This window comes from Stegostoma tigrinum, chromosome 14 (assembly GCF_030684315.1).
Source record: "Stegostoma tigrinum isolate sSteTig4 chromosome 14, sSteTig4.hap1, whole genome shotgun sequence".
NCBI classification, from domain to species: Eukaryota; Metazoa; Chordata; class Chondrichthyes; order Orectolobiformes; family Stegostomatidae; genus Stegostoma; species Stegostoma tigrinum.
In genome coordinates this window covers 5,363,348-5,377,456 of record NC_081367.1, presented here as the reverse complement: position 1 = coordinate 5,377,456, position 14,109 = coordinate 5,363,348, and the positions used below count along the sequence as shown (strand labels likewise).

General features: G+C 40.2%; 2 protein-coding genes across 5 annotated transcripts in view; one reads left to right on the top strand and one right to left on the bottom strand.

Moving 5' to 3' along the window:
• Window positions 1–4,221: 4,221 nt before the first annotated feature.
• On the bottom strand, window positions 4,222–10,982 carry cep19 (centrosomal protein 19). Of its 2 annotated transcripts, none has more exons than XM_048542036.2 (3): window positions 10,790–10,982; window positions 6,789–7,031; window positions 4,222–5,173 (listed from the first exon to the last, which is right to left on the bottom strand). In XM_048542036.2, the coding sequence occupies exons 2-3, from the start codon at window positions 6,916–6,918 to the stop codon at window positions 4,809–4,811; spliced, it is 495 nt and encodes a 164-aa protein (XP_048397993.1). In that variant the 5' UTR covers window positions 6,919–7,031; window positions 10,790–10,982; the 3' UTR covers window positions 4,222–4,808. The 2 variants fall into 2 exon arrangements, with proteins under 2 accessions (XP_048397993.1, XP_048397994.1); XM_048542037.2 differs by having other exon boundaries at window positions 6,789–6,937; window positions 10,790–10,980.
• A 118-nt stretch (window positions 10,983–11,100) lies between these two features.
• pigx (phosphatidylinositol glycan anchor biosynthesis, class X) overlaps window positions 11,101–14,109 on the top strand; it is a 33,150-nt gene continuing 30,141 nt past the window's right edge. For all 3 annotated transcript variants that reach the window (XR_007248661.2, XR_007248662.2, XM_048542034.2), the window contains exon 1: window positions 11,101–11,204. Coding sequence is in view for 1 of the 3 variants with exons in the window: in XM_048542034.2 (XP_048397991.2) it covers window positions 11,147–11,204 (58 nt within the window). In the remaining 2 variants the exon portion in view is untranslated. The remainder of the gene's footprint in view (window positions 11,205–14,109) is intronic.

Below are 14,109 nucleotides of genomic sequence, written 5' to 3'. Positions count from 1 at the left end.
CTCCCTCGCTCTCGTGCTGGCTCTGGCTTGCTCGCTCTCTCACACACTCTCTCTTGCTTTGTCTCTGTCTCCGTGTGCCCCTACGTGCATAAATCTATGGGGTGAATTTGCATTTACAGATTTACAATTGCAGATATTTTGTTCAAAAAGCACACAATTTGCAGACAGTCAATGTGGCAATTTATAAATTCCTACTTTGGAAATAAAGCCTAACTCCAAGTTGATACACAGCCAGATTCTTAAACAAGGCCTCACACCTAAGTTGCATTGTCGGATCTGGGATGTCACTTCTGGTATACTGTAGAAATTGATAAAACCTTTAGTTGTCTTTGGGTCAGTGATGTCAAAGAAATTCTGAAATTTGCACATTAATCCTTTATGATGGATTAAACAGCCATCTTTGATTTGTTAAACACATTCGTATTGGTTCAATGACCCTTTGATCTTTTGCTTCTATATTCTGTGTCTGATGCCACCTATCTCATTAACACCTTATGAAGAAGCGAGTATGGAAGCTTGTGCCTTCAAATTAACCAGTTGGAGTATAACCTGCTGTCTTGTGATTTTTGACCTTGTCCAATTTCGGCACCTTCACATTTGGAAAATTGTCTTCAGTTCTGGTTGCCACACTACCAGAAGGATTAGGTTACAGAAAAGATTTATCAGGATGTTGCCTGGTACGGAGGGCATTAGCTATGAGGGGAGGTTGGAGAAACTTGGGTTGTTTTCACTGGAACGATGGAGGTTGAGGGGTGACCTGATAGAGGTCTACAAGATTATGAAGGGCCTGGACAGTCAGAATCTTTTTTTCCAGGGTGGAAGAGTCAGTAGGGGGCATAGGTTTAAGGTGTGAGGGGCAAGGTTTACAGGTGATGTATGAGGCAAATGTTTTACGCAGAGGGTAGTAGGTGCCTGGAACTCTCTGCCGGTGGAGGTAGTGAAAGCAGATACTACAGTGACTTTTAAAGAGCATCTTGACAAATATATGAATAGGATGGGGATACAAGGGTAGGGGGTTTTAGTTGTGATGTGCAGCATGTCGGTGCAGGCCTGGAGGGCTGAAGGGCCTGTTCCTGTACTGTAATTTTCTTTGTTCTTTGTACATCATGATTGTAGCAAGGACGAGTTTAGTACATGAAATAACTCCACGAAGACCAGTATTCTGTCATGAAGTCACCCTTTATTTACACGTGCAAAGTACAAGATGCTGACCCAGCTAGCATAGAGCTGGCTCCTAGAGAGAGATATCAATAGTTGAGTAGACAATGGGTAAAAGATCAGCCTGGGGGAAATCAATAACTGCTACTTGGGACAATTGATACCTGACAATGCGATCGTGTGGCAGCAGCTCCTGCAATAAGGCCTGGTATGTGGGTGCTGTGGTAAGAACATGGGGAAAGGTGCTCAGGTCATAACTTATTGAACTAAATATTGAGCCCCAAAGGCTGCAGAGTCCCCAAGTGGAAAATGAAATGCTGTTCCTCCAGCTTATGTTGGGTTTCACTGGAGCACTGCAGTAAGCCCGAGACACAGATGTTGGGCAAGGAACAGTGATGTGTTAGGGTGGCGGGCAATCGGAAGCTCAGGGTCATCTTGTAGACAGAAGGTGGGTGTTCTACAAAGTGGTCATCCAGTCTGCCTTTCATCTCCCCAGTGGAGAAGGTCACTTTGTGAGCAGCACATAATTTAGATGAGATTATGTGAAATGCGGGTAAATCACTGCTTTACCTGGAAGGTGTGTCTGGGGTTTTGGATGGTAAAGAGCAGGGAAGTAAATAGGAAGGTGTCAAACATTTTGCGTTTGCATAGGAACGTACCTTGGGTGTGTGAGATGTCAGGAATAGAGGAGTGGACTAGGATGTCCCAGAGAGAACCGTTCTAGGGGAAGGCTAACAGGGGAGGAGAGAGGAGTATGTCTGGTGGTGGCATCCTGCTAGAGGTGGCAGAAATGTTAGCTAATAATCCTATGGATTTTGATGCTGGTGGTAAGTAAGTGAGGACTGGGGGACCCTATCACTTGGGGAGGGAAGAGGGATGAGAGTTGAAGGTTAGAAGGTAAGTCAGATACAGCTGTGGGCCATGTCCTCCACTGGGTGGCAGGGAATCCTTGTTTGAGGATGAAGGTGGATATTTTGGAGGCCTCCTCGTACAAGTTAACTCCATTGGAACAGATGTGACAAACTGGGAAGATGAAAGACTGTCTTTGCAAGAAACAGGGTGTGATGTATTGTCAAGGTAACTGTTGGAGTTAATGCATTTGCAAAATAGAAACTTTTCCAGCTCTGGACAAGTGGAGGAAATAGCACCAATATGTCGTTGATGTGAGATGACACCGCAAAGAGATTTGTGACTATTGTCAATGGCATTAAATAACTGCCAGAAGTCTCAATTCTGGAGGAGTACAATCTTGTGTGTCTTTCCAGATAAATCTTGATACATCCAGTTGGTTTCAGCTAGTACCAATGGATGTACACACTGATGTTGCTGTCCTCAGCGGTTATCATTGTTGCCTTGCAGCAGCACGGACTCTGGTTCAATTCCACCCTCGGGTGACTGTTTGTGTTGAGTTTGCACATTCGCCCTGTGTGCGTGGGTTTCCTCCCATAGTCTAAAGATGTGTACTCTAGGTGGATTAGCAGTGGGAAATGCAGCACTTCAGGGATACGGTAGAGGGGTGGCTCTTCAGATGGTCGATGTGGACTTAATGGGCCGAATGGTTTGCTTCCACACTATAGGGATTCTATGGTTCAAAATATTTTTTGACAGCGAGTTTTGAGAAGATTTGTAGCTCAGGCTGAGTTTCTGGATGTGAGTTTGCTCGCTGAGCTGGAAGGTTAGTTTTCAGACGTTTCGTCACCATTCTAGGTAACATCATCAGTGAGCCCCCAATGAAGTGCTGGTGTTATGTCCCGCTTTCTATTTATCTGTTTAGGTTTCCTTGGGTTGGTGATGTCGTTTCCTGTTCTTTTTCTCAGAGGATGGTAGATTTGGAGCCAACCTACCATTGGCCTTTGCGATAGCTTCATGTATAGGACCTGAGTCATTTCTTCTTCATGCAAACCCAATGCTGAAATGCATCATCATCATCCTCCAGGGTAGTGGCTACCCTGATCAAATCATTCGTTACTATATGATACGAAAACTCCTGTAAGCCCCTAAGGCAGTCATTTATGGTTCTGAGAAGTGCTCAATTTACTTCAGATTACCCAAGAGGGGTATGGTTTCCTCTAGTTTAGCAACAGTGAAGGTAGCTGTTTTGTGCTGCTACCAATGCAGCAGAAACACAAATGGTACAGCGATTCCATGACTGCAAGGTGAAAATCTTTGATAAAGTGTCTTTTAGTTCTGCAAAACAAAAGTCTTAAACATCAAAGTTAACAGTAAAAGTGTTTATATGTAAAGTAAGAGAGCATGCCAAAAGGAATACTGGCCCCATTAAAGTCAGATACTGCTAATAAATACTAAAATGACCAACAGGAAAATAGAAAAAAAGCTACAACTAGAAAATAGAAGAATTATTACATTCTCTTTTTAGAGTAAGTAAAGAGGAGTATAAATCTGTGACACAAAAAAGCCTAAAAGTAACTTGACAGTAAGAAGTTAATGTATTTTACTATAAATTTTAGACAGTAGAAATGGAGAAAATAAATGGAGAGAATGAAGAATAATGAGACTTAAGATTGATCAACATCCACTTTGTTGTATTTAAAGGAAATTAGAATGTAAATTACACAACCCAATTTTAAATTTTCAAAATTTAAAATGTAAGTTTTCACAAACTAAGGCATTTTTGGCCTTAAGGGACAGTACAGGAGACTTAAATGTGGAACAACAAAAAAAAACTGGTCTTAAATGGGCAATGGTACCTAACCCTTTGCATCTTAAATGGTTTATTGAACTAAATCCTAGAATAAAATTAGGGCAATTTAAACACACTGTTACATGCTTGTACTTCCTCCCCTTGACTTCAGAATTATTTTTCTAAATGGGAGTCTTCAAAAGAAGAATTCCTCTTTTCACCGCCATTTAAAATGTATTATTTCGTGTCCTCTGCAAGAATGAGCATGTTTTGAGAAAGACCCATGAAGTGTGCAAGGAATCTGCATCTTCCTGGAAAATAGGCAACAGTGGAGAGTAGACCTGAGGATTAGCTGTGAGCTGAAGCGCAGTGTGGCAAAAAATACAAAATGCCTTAGCGAATAGGCTTTTCATACACAGTGATCCAAGTAATCAATGGAAGTTTTATTTTGTCTTCACCTGAATCGTAATGAGAAGTACTATAATACGGATATGATCTGTTTCACCAATTATCTCATGTGGATGAAAATCTACAACACTATTCCACTGAAATTGAGACAAACTGAGTGCAAACAAATATTTCCATTTTGAAAACATGATAAAAGTTGCCAATAAAATAAAGTCCCAGTATAAATCTTCCAGGAACTGGCAGGTTGGTAGAATAGTGAAGAATTTGATCCTGCATTTATGGATAATCATTTTGACACTGAGACTCAAATTGTTTGGTGATTGGGTACGATGGTCATAATGTTTTCCCTTCCACATCTTAATATTAATCAGTACAAAAGTGATTTCCAAAGTTTTCTATTTAGTATCTGTAGCTTACTGTAAAGTAACAACATTGTGTTCCTATGCCCTTTAATCTGTTTCAATAAAATCCCACGTGTGTTGCAGTTGTCATTTTGGCTATTTGTAATTACAATAATAGATTGGTTAGCCAAGGGCAGCTGACCACTAGGTTATTCTTCTGAACTCTCAGGTGCACACAGAGTTCTGAAAATAAAGCACAGTTAGAACTCTCCATCTTGATCATCGTCATCCCAGCCACATGACTCAATCTGCCCATCCTCAGGGAAATCAACTTCCAGATCATAAACAAACTTTGGATCACTAGGTTTTCTCCTGTTCTTTTCAAACAGTTCATCCATGATTTTTTTCTTTTTTGCCAACTCATTGTCATCAAGTTTGTTGAGGTCCTCCTCTGCGTTAATGGAGTTTTCCCTCAGGAAGGTCTCCAGGCTTTGGTCAAGACTCAGTCCATTCAGGCTATCCCTTAGGAGCTGATACAATTTCTGTAGCTGCTGCTGTGACACTCTATCCAAATACACTTGGTGCCGAGGGTTATTCTTCATCTGTTCTGCAGCTTGGCCACAATCTATAGTCGATTTTCAAAATGAGGAAAAAAGACATGCTGTCACACCTCTCAGTGCTTCATCCATATCTTTAACTTTCTAACAATGTTGACCAACTGAAGTATACTTTAATATAACCTAAACAAGAGGGAAAATAACTTTCAAGTTATTTAAAGCTTACTTTAAAAGGTGTAAATTAATTCCAGTAAAAATCAGGGAAAAGGAAGTGAGTGAAGAATTTTTGTCAAATTTACATTGGATACATGGCACAAAAATGGGCTATTCAAGCCCATCTAGTCCATGTTGGTATAATGGTACTCTGGCCTCCTCCAATCTTTCTTTATTTATCATCATAATCTTCTGTTCCCTTCTACCTCAAATGTTTGTCCATTCTTCCCTTAAATACATCTATATTATTTCATTTCATTTCAATCAATACCTGCGGTAGCAGATTCCACATTCTTATCACTCTTTGGGTAAAGAGGTTTCATCTGAATTTCTGATTGGATTTCTTACTGATTATTTTACACTGATGGCCACTGCTGTTGCTTCCAAGAGGAAACATTTGTTCTGTATCTACTCTACCAAATTCTCACAATTTTAAAGACCTTTCTTCGGTCACCTCTAAACCTCTTCTGAAGAGAAAAGAGTGTCAGCAGGCTATCACTTCCTGATAAGGATGACATCCAAAAACTGTAGATAGCTGCATGCAAGGCTGAAACAGTGTTTATTCCTACCACTAGTCTCTAGTTAACTGTTTGAATATCTCTCATTTTCTTACATATCCACTTTTCCTGATTTGCTATCTAAAAGCACTCACATTAAAATTTTCCAGCCCAATTTAGAAGCCACGCTTTGGAGAATTGGATGTGTGTGTCTGGAAAGGGAGAAAAGTGAGAGTAACAATAAAGCAGAGTGTTCTGCTCAGATGACATAGCAGCTACACAAGCAAATATGTACTCTGGTTGTGGATTTTCCTGTGAGGAGTGAGAGAAGCCATTAATTTCTGTCTTTGCAGTGGTTTTCAATGGTACACATTGGTTAGGAGATTGAAGAAACCCACTGTTCTGTTTGTGGACAGACTTCTGACAGTAAATCTTGAATGGGTTTAGCACTTAAAAACAAATTGCTTTCATATGGTGTCCTTTATCTTCAAGGATGCCTAAAACACTTCATGATGTGGAAGTGCCGGTGTTGGACTGGGGTAGACAAAGTCAGAAATCACACAACAGGTTATAGTCCAACAAGTTTACTTGACATCACAACCTTTTGCAGTGCTGACGAAGAGGCAGTGGTCTGAACGTTTGTCATTTCAAATAAATGTGTAGGACTTAAAACATTTCACAATCAATAACTACACCTGTGGAAAAATGTATATCTCATGACTTAACCTAGGGTACTTTAGTTATATTACACAAAACATTGTATGTTTTATTAGTATAGCTGTTTTAATAATCCAAGTGGATGTAATAGGAAAATATCAGTAAATCATGGTGAATAAGCATCAGCAACAGTGCACTTCTACTCCACGTTAAGCTGATCATTACAATGTTTCCCTGCTTGCTATGATTAGCATCCATATTGTTGGTACAATATTAGATGGGCCATTTGAGAATAAACATCAAACTAGGTCCTTACCTGAAAATTTGGTGAAGTTTCGAACCGGTATTAGCCTCTGTCGAGTTTTTTTAGTATTTTCATCTTCATAGATTAAAACAATAGCAGGTGGTTTGAATTTAACTCCACACTTCCTTGGAATGTAAGCCATCTCGTTTCAGCTGAAAATCCTTTCAGGTTGCAGGCAATTCATAACAATGACAGAAAGTCAGTGATCAGTCAATAACCTTTGTGTCTGGCTCCAGGTATTTTAGTAACTTTTCTCTACATTTTAAAATATTAATAAAGAAAAAACACATGAAAACCCTGTATAGGGAAAAATAAGTCAATTTAAATCTAAGTGTCTGACTCACTCATGAAATTTTTAGGAACTGGTATATGGAACACCTGGCAGTTAGGAACAACAATATTGAACACAGGTGTACTATAATTCTTGGGAGTAAACTGGAACAGTTCATCAGCGCTGAAGAAACTCAGCAAGTCTGTCAGCAACTGTGGAGAGAAAGTAGAGTTAACTTTTTGAGTCGGGTGCTCTGAAGAAGGGACACTGGATCCAAAATACGAACTTTGTTTTGTTTCCACAGAGGCTGCCCTTCCTACTGAGTTTCTCCAGCAATTTTTTAAAGTATTAGGACGCCTCCCCTCTCCACCACTCCAGTATGGAAAATGAAAGGAATATCTGTAGTGTTTAAAATCATAAAAGAACTTCTTCACACGGTAGTCAAAATCTGGAACTCACAACCCCAATACAGCAGCTGAGACTAAGGGACAATTGAAAATTTCAAAACTGAGATTGGTAAAATTCTGTCAGTCAAGAATGCCAAGAAAATCAGGGAAGACTGATAGAGTTAAGATGTAGCTCAACATTGATCTAACTGAAGGGCAGAACAAGCTTCTAGGGCTGGAAAACCTACTCTTGTGACTAATTATAGCCTTAAGGTAATTCTCACAGCCAGAATAATTGCTTTGAACCTTAACAAAAAATCCTTCTTACCACTGCAACTTGAGAGAAATGCTAGTTCTGTGAAATACATCAGACCAAAGTGGAAAAAAATCCTGTCAATAAATAGCTAAGAAATATGCATAACTGGAGGCAAAATGACCTAAAAACTGAACAAATCCATATCTTCAAATACAATTATCCGCGAACCCAATGCAACTTTGCCTAAACAATCAGAAGACACATATATACAATGTCTCGGGTCAATCCCTAATGATCTTGATACAAGAGGCTGAGGACAGGTGCTCTTTTGTCTGAAACTAGCTGTATAGTCATTTCCATGATTAGAGTTCGAAAACTGGAAGGGAGCAAGTGCAGGCTTTCATAGCTAGCAGAAGTTTTGTCTCTTTGATTTAAGATATGTTCTTCCGTCTTGAGGAGATATTCTTCCATTTGACAATCTGATCCCGTAACTGGGCAACATTTGCTAAACAATACTGAGTGTTCTAAGAATTAACTGACAATCAACAATATAAGGTCGTGAGTTGGTCTCGCAGAGTGGAGCACTTTCATGCACTAGAAAATGTTAAACACAGGTACCTGTTATTTGCAGACAAAACGTACAGATATTGCACAAACTTCAATTAAACAAAATAGAGGACAGATATTTTCTAGCTCTTCCTCGGATAATGTCTTGAATAATCAGTGTCAACCTGATTGGTTTAAATTTATACAAAGCTTGGCAAATTAACTGTTAGTCATCATTTAACTAGTACATTATCTATGGCAACATCATATCAAGCATTCAGTACTCTACTCATTCAGTTTAAAATACTATTCCCTTCTAAATTAGTATTCTTGCAAATTGAGTGAAAGGTGAAAATCTTCAAAAGAATGTGTCTTTTTCATCAAAAGACAAGTTAATACTTAATAATCACTATTATAATTCTAATATTATCTTAATGATGGTGTTAATTCTCATCATAATTCTTAATATTAATGGTGGATAGACAATGCCAAGAGTGATTCATCACTGAAAGGAGTACATATGATGGAAGCAGCCAGACTAGCTCAGAACAGATAGTGATGGAGTAAATTAATTCAACCTCACTGTCACTGCTAAGCTGAATTGAAAGGCTGCAGTTATTGGGCAGACCGATGTCATTACCTATGGTCCCCATGACACACTGTCCTGTATTGCCCTTCCCATTCCCAATCACAGTCTCAGCTTCAGCTAGACTGTTTGCACCTTCTGTATTTTGTATAATGTGAACTGATTCTCTTTCCCTAACCTTTCCAACACAATAACATCATCTGCCTCTGCAGTGTTTGCACTTGCTGTTGAAAGCATGTCACCACCAAACCTGACTACTTCAGTATTTTCTTGGCCACCCTCCTCTTCATCACCACTAAATGTCAACTCATTCAAAATCTGGCTATCTTATTCTGCATCAGGTCCCATTCAGTCATCAACTCTTGCTGCTCTGATGTAGATTTGCTCCCATCCCACAACAATTCAGAATTACACAGATAGAAAGAAAAGTGCAGGAACAGTCCTTTCAGTTCTTTGGTCAATGTTCATGTTCATTACTAGCTTCCTTCTACCTACCTATCTCCACCTAACCCCATCAGTCTTCAGTTTCTTTCTCTCAGATGTATCTTTCTATATTTCCCATAAATATTTCTATACTATTCACCTAATCTACTCCATATTGTAACTGGGTACACGGTCTAAATCACAGATTATTGTTGTTGTGGCACCATTGTCTTACCAGATAATAGGGCTGCTCTCATTAGAGAGAGACAACTGGTAGTTATTTAACCTGAGGGCCACTGTACATCAGGCAAGGGGAAGAGGTTGAGGACAGTCCTTCATGGTAACCTATTGAACCCATGCTGTCAGCATGACACTGCTTCGCAAACCAACTGGCCAGTCGACTTGCTAAACTGACCCCCAATTACAGATATTAATGTTATCTAGTTCAGAATCCTACCACAGGTGAAAACTTTATTTTCTATGTTGTCATGATTTTAAAATTGCCATCCTCACGTTTAAATCACTTCACACCTCCGCACTTCCTCACCTCTAACCTCCTTTAGATCTACAACCGTCTCCAAACACCCCGTTCGCCCAGGCCCCAGGTTCTGGAATTTCCTGCTAAACCACAGCTTCATCATCTCTACTAATATTTCCTTCTCTAGTGAAACAGCACTAAGCAGTGCCTTTATTGTAGAATACAAGTTAATAGAAGTATGTAAATAAGGTAATTTAAAGCGCGATTCTGAAGTGATCGAAGATCAAGGAGATAGTTCTTGAGGCAGAATCTTGACTTGTATAGTTAATCTTTGTTTAAACAAAAATGTCACGTTTGACCACTGACTAAAAGACTCTTGCAAAACTAAATAATTTCTGTCCGAGACCAAATCATAATATACTTATTAATTTTAAAATATTGATGTTTATACAGCATTTTGTACGAAAAGAAAGTCCAGACAGAACTTTACAAAAGGTGGAATCCAAAAACGAGAATAAGTGATTGATACAATTTTACTTTCACTGGCAGAATCTCTAACTGGGGAACATGATTACAGAATAAGATGAGACTCATTCAAAACAGATGTGAAGGAATTCTGAACTCCAGAGAGTTGTGGAGACTACTACCCAGAATGTATTTAAAGAGGAAGTAGATTTTTGAAAATTTGAGTGCTATGAGACGCTACCACGAAGGATGTAGGTAAGCTATGATCCAATGGAAAAGATTAAAGGGGCTAAATGATCCACTCCTGTTCCTGGTTCTTATGTTCTTTACACTGCTATAAGGGAGTAATAAAACGCCCGCTAATATTGGTAAAACTAATCACTGATATAAATCTAAATGCTATCAGTTCCAAGTAAAACTTTCAGTAATCACTAACATAGTTTCATATCTGGAGTCATTGACTAAATGGAAACATCAACTACTGGTCTACTTTACAGCCCGCAAAGGCCCTCCCTCAGCAATGATCTGTAATGAGATATATAAAACTCTCATTAATCATTAGTTATATTTCAATTTTGCTTTTTTAAAATTTATAAACAAACCTGAGTGCGGCTAAACTCGGCCTTCACAACCTCTTGATGCCCATGGCAACCCAGCCGATTAAAAAGACCCCTTCTGCGACTGATTGATCTCCTGCCTGACTTTGAACTATAATTTACTGCCACCGTTCACCCATTTTGACCTGAAGAATCACTCGGACCAACGACATAGCCGTTAGTCCACCTTGTCCCGCTGTCCCACCGTCAAGGAGAGGCGGTGAACCGAAAGGATTAACTGGCTGTGCGCTCAGGCAGTGCCGAGGACAGCTGCGGCCTGCGTCCTAGGCCGGACCCCCACCCCCCCCCCCCGGGGCTAAATTTAAAAGCCAGTGTCGGGCTTGGCGCGGGGAGAGGCCGGTTATGGATGGGTATTGGGCTGTGCTCGTTGTTGAGTATCTGTGTGTCGCTGCTGTCACATGTAAGAGTAATTATAGGGTGGCCTGTGGGTCTCGGAGAGCCGGCGGGGGGCTGTTTATGAGCAGAGACCGAGAAAGAGCCTGATTTACTCTCAGTTGAGTGGCAGGTCGTGGGCGCCGTCCAGTTTTCGGCGATGTCTGACGGCGTTGTCAGGGAAGGCTAACGCCTCTTTGAGCAACGCCCCCCCCCCCCCCCCCCCCAACGCTCCGAGCTGGGGGGAATAACAGTGTCTGCCTCCGCCTCATCTCTGAGAAATGGCTGGAAATGCAACTCAGAACTTGGGTCAACTGAAGTGAAGTCGTGTGCTGGCCTCCTCGTCAATAGTAAACTGTTTCTGGAAAGGTTAAGTCTGCCACAAAATTAAACTTGTCCCTCAGCGAAAAGCCCAGTAGAATCGTGCAGCACAGACCAGGCCCTTCGGCCCATCACGCCTGTAACGCCAAAGCTGGACCAAATCTACACTTTCCAACGCTACGCCAATAACTTTGAATGTTGTGGCATTTAAAACTGCATATGTTGGAAATCTGCAGCAAAAACAGAAATTGCTGGAAATACACACAGCAGGTTTGGCAGCATTACTGGGGGGGGGGGAACAGGTTGACATTCTTGTCCAATGAAAGGTTAAAAGATGAATCGTCATTAACTTGAAATGTGGAGTGTCTGTCTTTCTTTCTGCAGGTGTTGTCAGACATCCTTAGTATTTCCAGCACTTACTGTTTTTGTTTCAGTTTTGGCCCTTATGAAGGTGGGATGATCTATAGAAACCAACTCTTTGGCACCAACAAGACAGCCTAGACATCCCAATCTGACCTGGACTCCTTTGTCAGCATTTGGCCTATATCCCTTGTTCCTTCCTATTCATATACCCATCCAGATGCCTTTTAAATGTTGTGTTTATACGTGCCTCGACCATGTGCTCTGGTAGCTTGATCCAATAATGCATCACCCTCTGCATGAAAAAGTTACCCCTCAGGTTGTTTTAAATCTTCCCCCATCTCACTTTAAAGCTATACCATGTAGTTTCCCCATACTCTTGGGGAAAAGGCCTTGGCTATTCACCCTATCCATATCTCTCTTGACTTTATAAACCTCTACAAGGTCACCCCTCAACCTCTGATATTCCAGGAAGAGAAATCTCCAGCCAATTAAACATCTCCCTCCAGTCCTGGCAACATCCTTATAAATACTTTCTGCATCCTCTCAAGGTTAACAACATCCTTCCTACAGGAGGTTGACAAGAATTGTGTGCAGTATTCTAAAAGTGGCTTAACTAATGTCCTGTGAAGCCATAACATGCCTTCCGACCTCTAATACTCATTGGTACTGACCAATGAAGGCAATCGTCTGCTGACACTTCGTTTTCAAGGCTGACATTGACTCTGGAGCTTCTGAAACCATGTGTCATTTGTGGAGATGAAGTCCACAGCTCAAAATTGTCATCTTCATTGATGGGCAGCTGACATTTTCCATCAAGTCATGTATGGAGCAGCAGTCCTTCCATGTCAGCAGAGAAAGCATAAGTCACTGGTACGGAGAAAATGAATAAAACGGTAGGAGTTAAGCTCCATGTTTTATTCCATTTTGATCTGAAAATTGTTGGGAGCAGCCTTTGAAATGAATGATGCCTTTCTTTTTTTGTAATGGAAGGCCATATGTGGGGCATACAAAGAGAACGGTTTTTTTTTTGAGGTATCTGGTAGTGGCATGCCTCCTCACAACATTTGATTTGATCAGCCAGGTGCTAGGACTTGTAACCCACAAATGTGGCATCACAATGCTACCTTATTTAAAGAAGGCAATCTGAAAAGAATTCACCATATTAAAATGGTACCATCTAGTACAATGTATGGCTGCATCACTGTAGAGCTGATAAAATGAGAAAAGGAGCTCCTGAAAATCAAAATCTAGCCCTTGAAGAAAAATGATCTTGACCTCAATTTAATGCATTACAATATTCAGTGACAAACCACTGACACCAGTTACAAGAACTCGCAGCACTAATATTCTCAAGTTCAGAAAACACTCAGTGCTAGTGCTACTGCTACTCCTACTAGGTTCTGGGAACACACAGCCCTAATACTCCTAGGTTTAGGGAACATGCAGTGCTAATGCTTCAAGTTCAGAGAATGTTGGGCCCTTGTGCCACTCATTTAAGAGAAAGCATTTTTTTCTTTCAAGTTGGGGAACACAGTGCTCACATTTGCCTTTCTCAGGCCTTTCTGTTCCTGCACAATAGTTAAGATTGTTGTAGTTAATTTCTGTCATCTGTTATTTTAAAATGCATCACCTCACATTTGTTAAATTTCATCTGCCATGTTTTTGCCCACAACATCTTTCTGAGTTCTTCCATGATCCTCCTCACTGTTTATATTTTGAAATATTTTGTCATTGCAGACTTTTAAATCATGCCTTGTATGTTCAGCTACAGGGTTTAAAAAAAGTGTGATCCTGATTCTGAGAACAACTGGGGAACATCACTGTATACCGTCCTTAGCCAACTGTACATGTCCAGACTTTAGTTTTACTAACAATTCTATTATTTAGAACTTCTATCACATGCCTTTTGGAAGTTCATATAAGATTCAATTACTCTTACCAACTCTCTCCATTACTTGTTCAAAGAACTCAATTTTGTCAGAAGTTGGTGATCAATTTGGAAAGGTATGTTTTTCTGTGTGCCGGACTGTTGGCCAAATTTCAGGTATCTTCCGTATAATTAGTTATAAATGAGGTCTATTATTCTCACATTAATGTTTCAATATTACAATTGTGATTGAAGAAAGAAAAACTTGTATTTATATCACATCTTGTCCCAGGACATCTCAAAGTACTTTACAGCTAAGCATGTTAATTTGAAGTGCAATCACTGATGTTAAATAGTAAACGTGTAATCAGTTTGAACCCAA

What these genes read in the sequence shown, in the direction of transcription:
- cep19 (XM_048542036.2), bottom strand. Translation starts at nt 6,918, where the DNA reads ATGGCTTACATTCCAAGGAAGTGTGGAGTTAAATTCAAACCACCTGCT. An exon ending in AAACTTCACCAAATTTTCAG is followed by an intron (nt 5,174 to 6,788) that starts GTAAGGACCTAG and finishes AATCGACTATAG; the next exon opens with ATTGTGGCCAAGCTGCAGAA.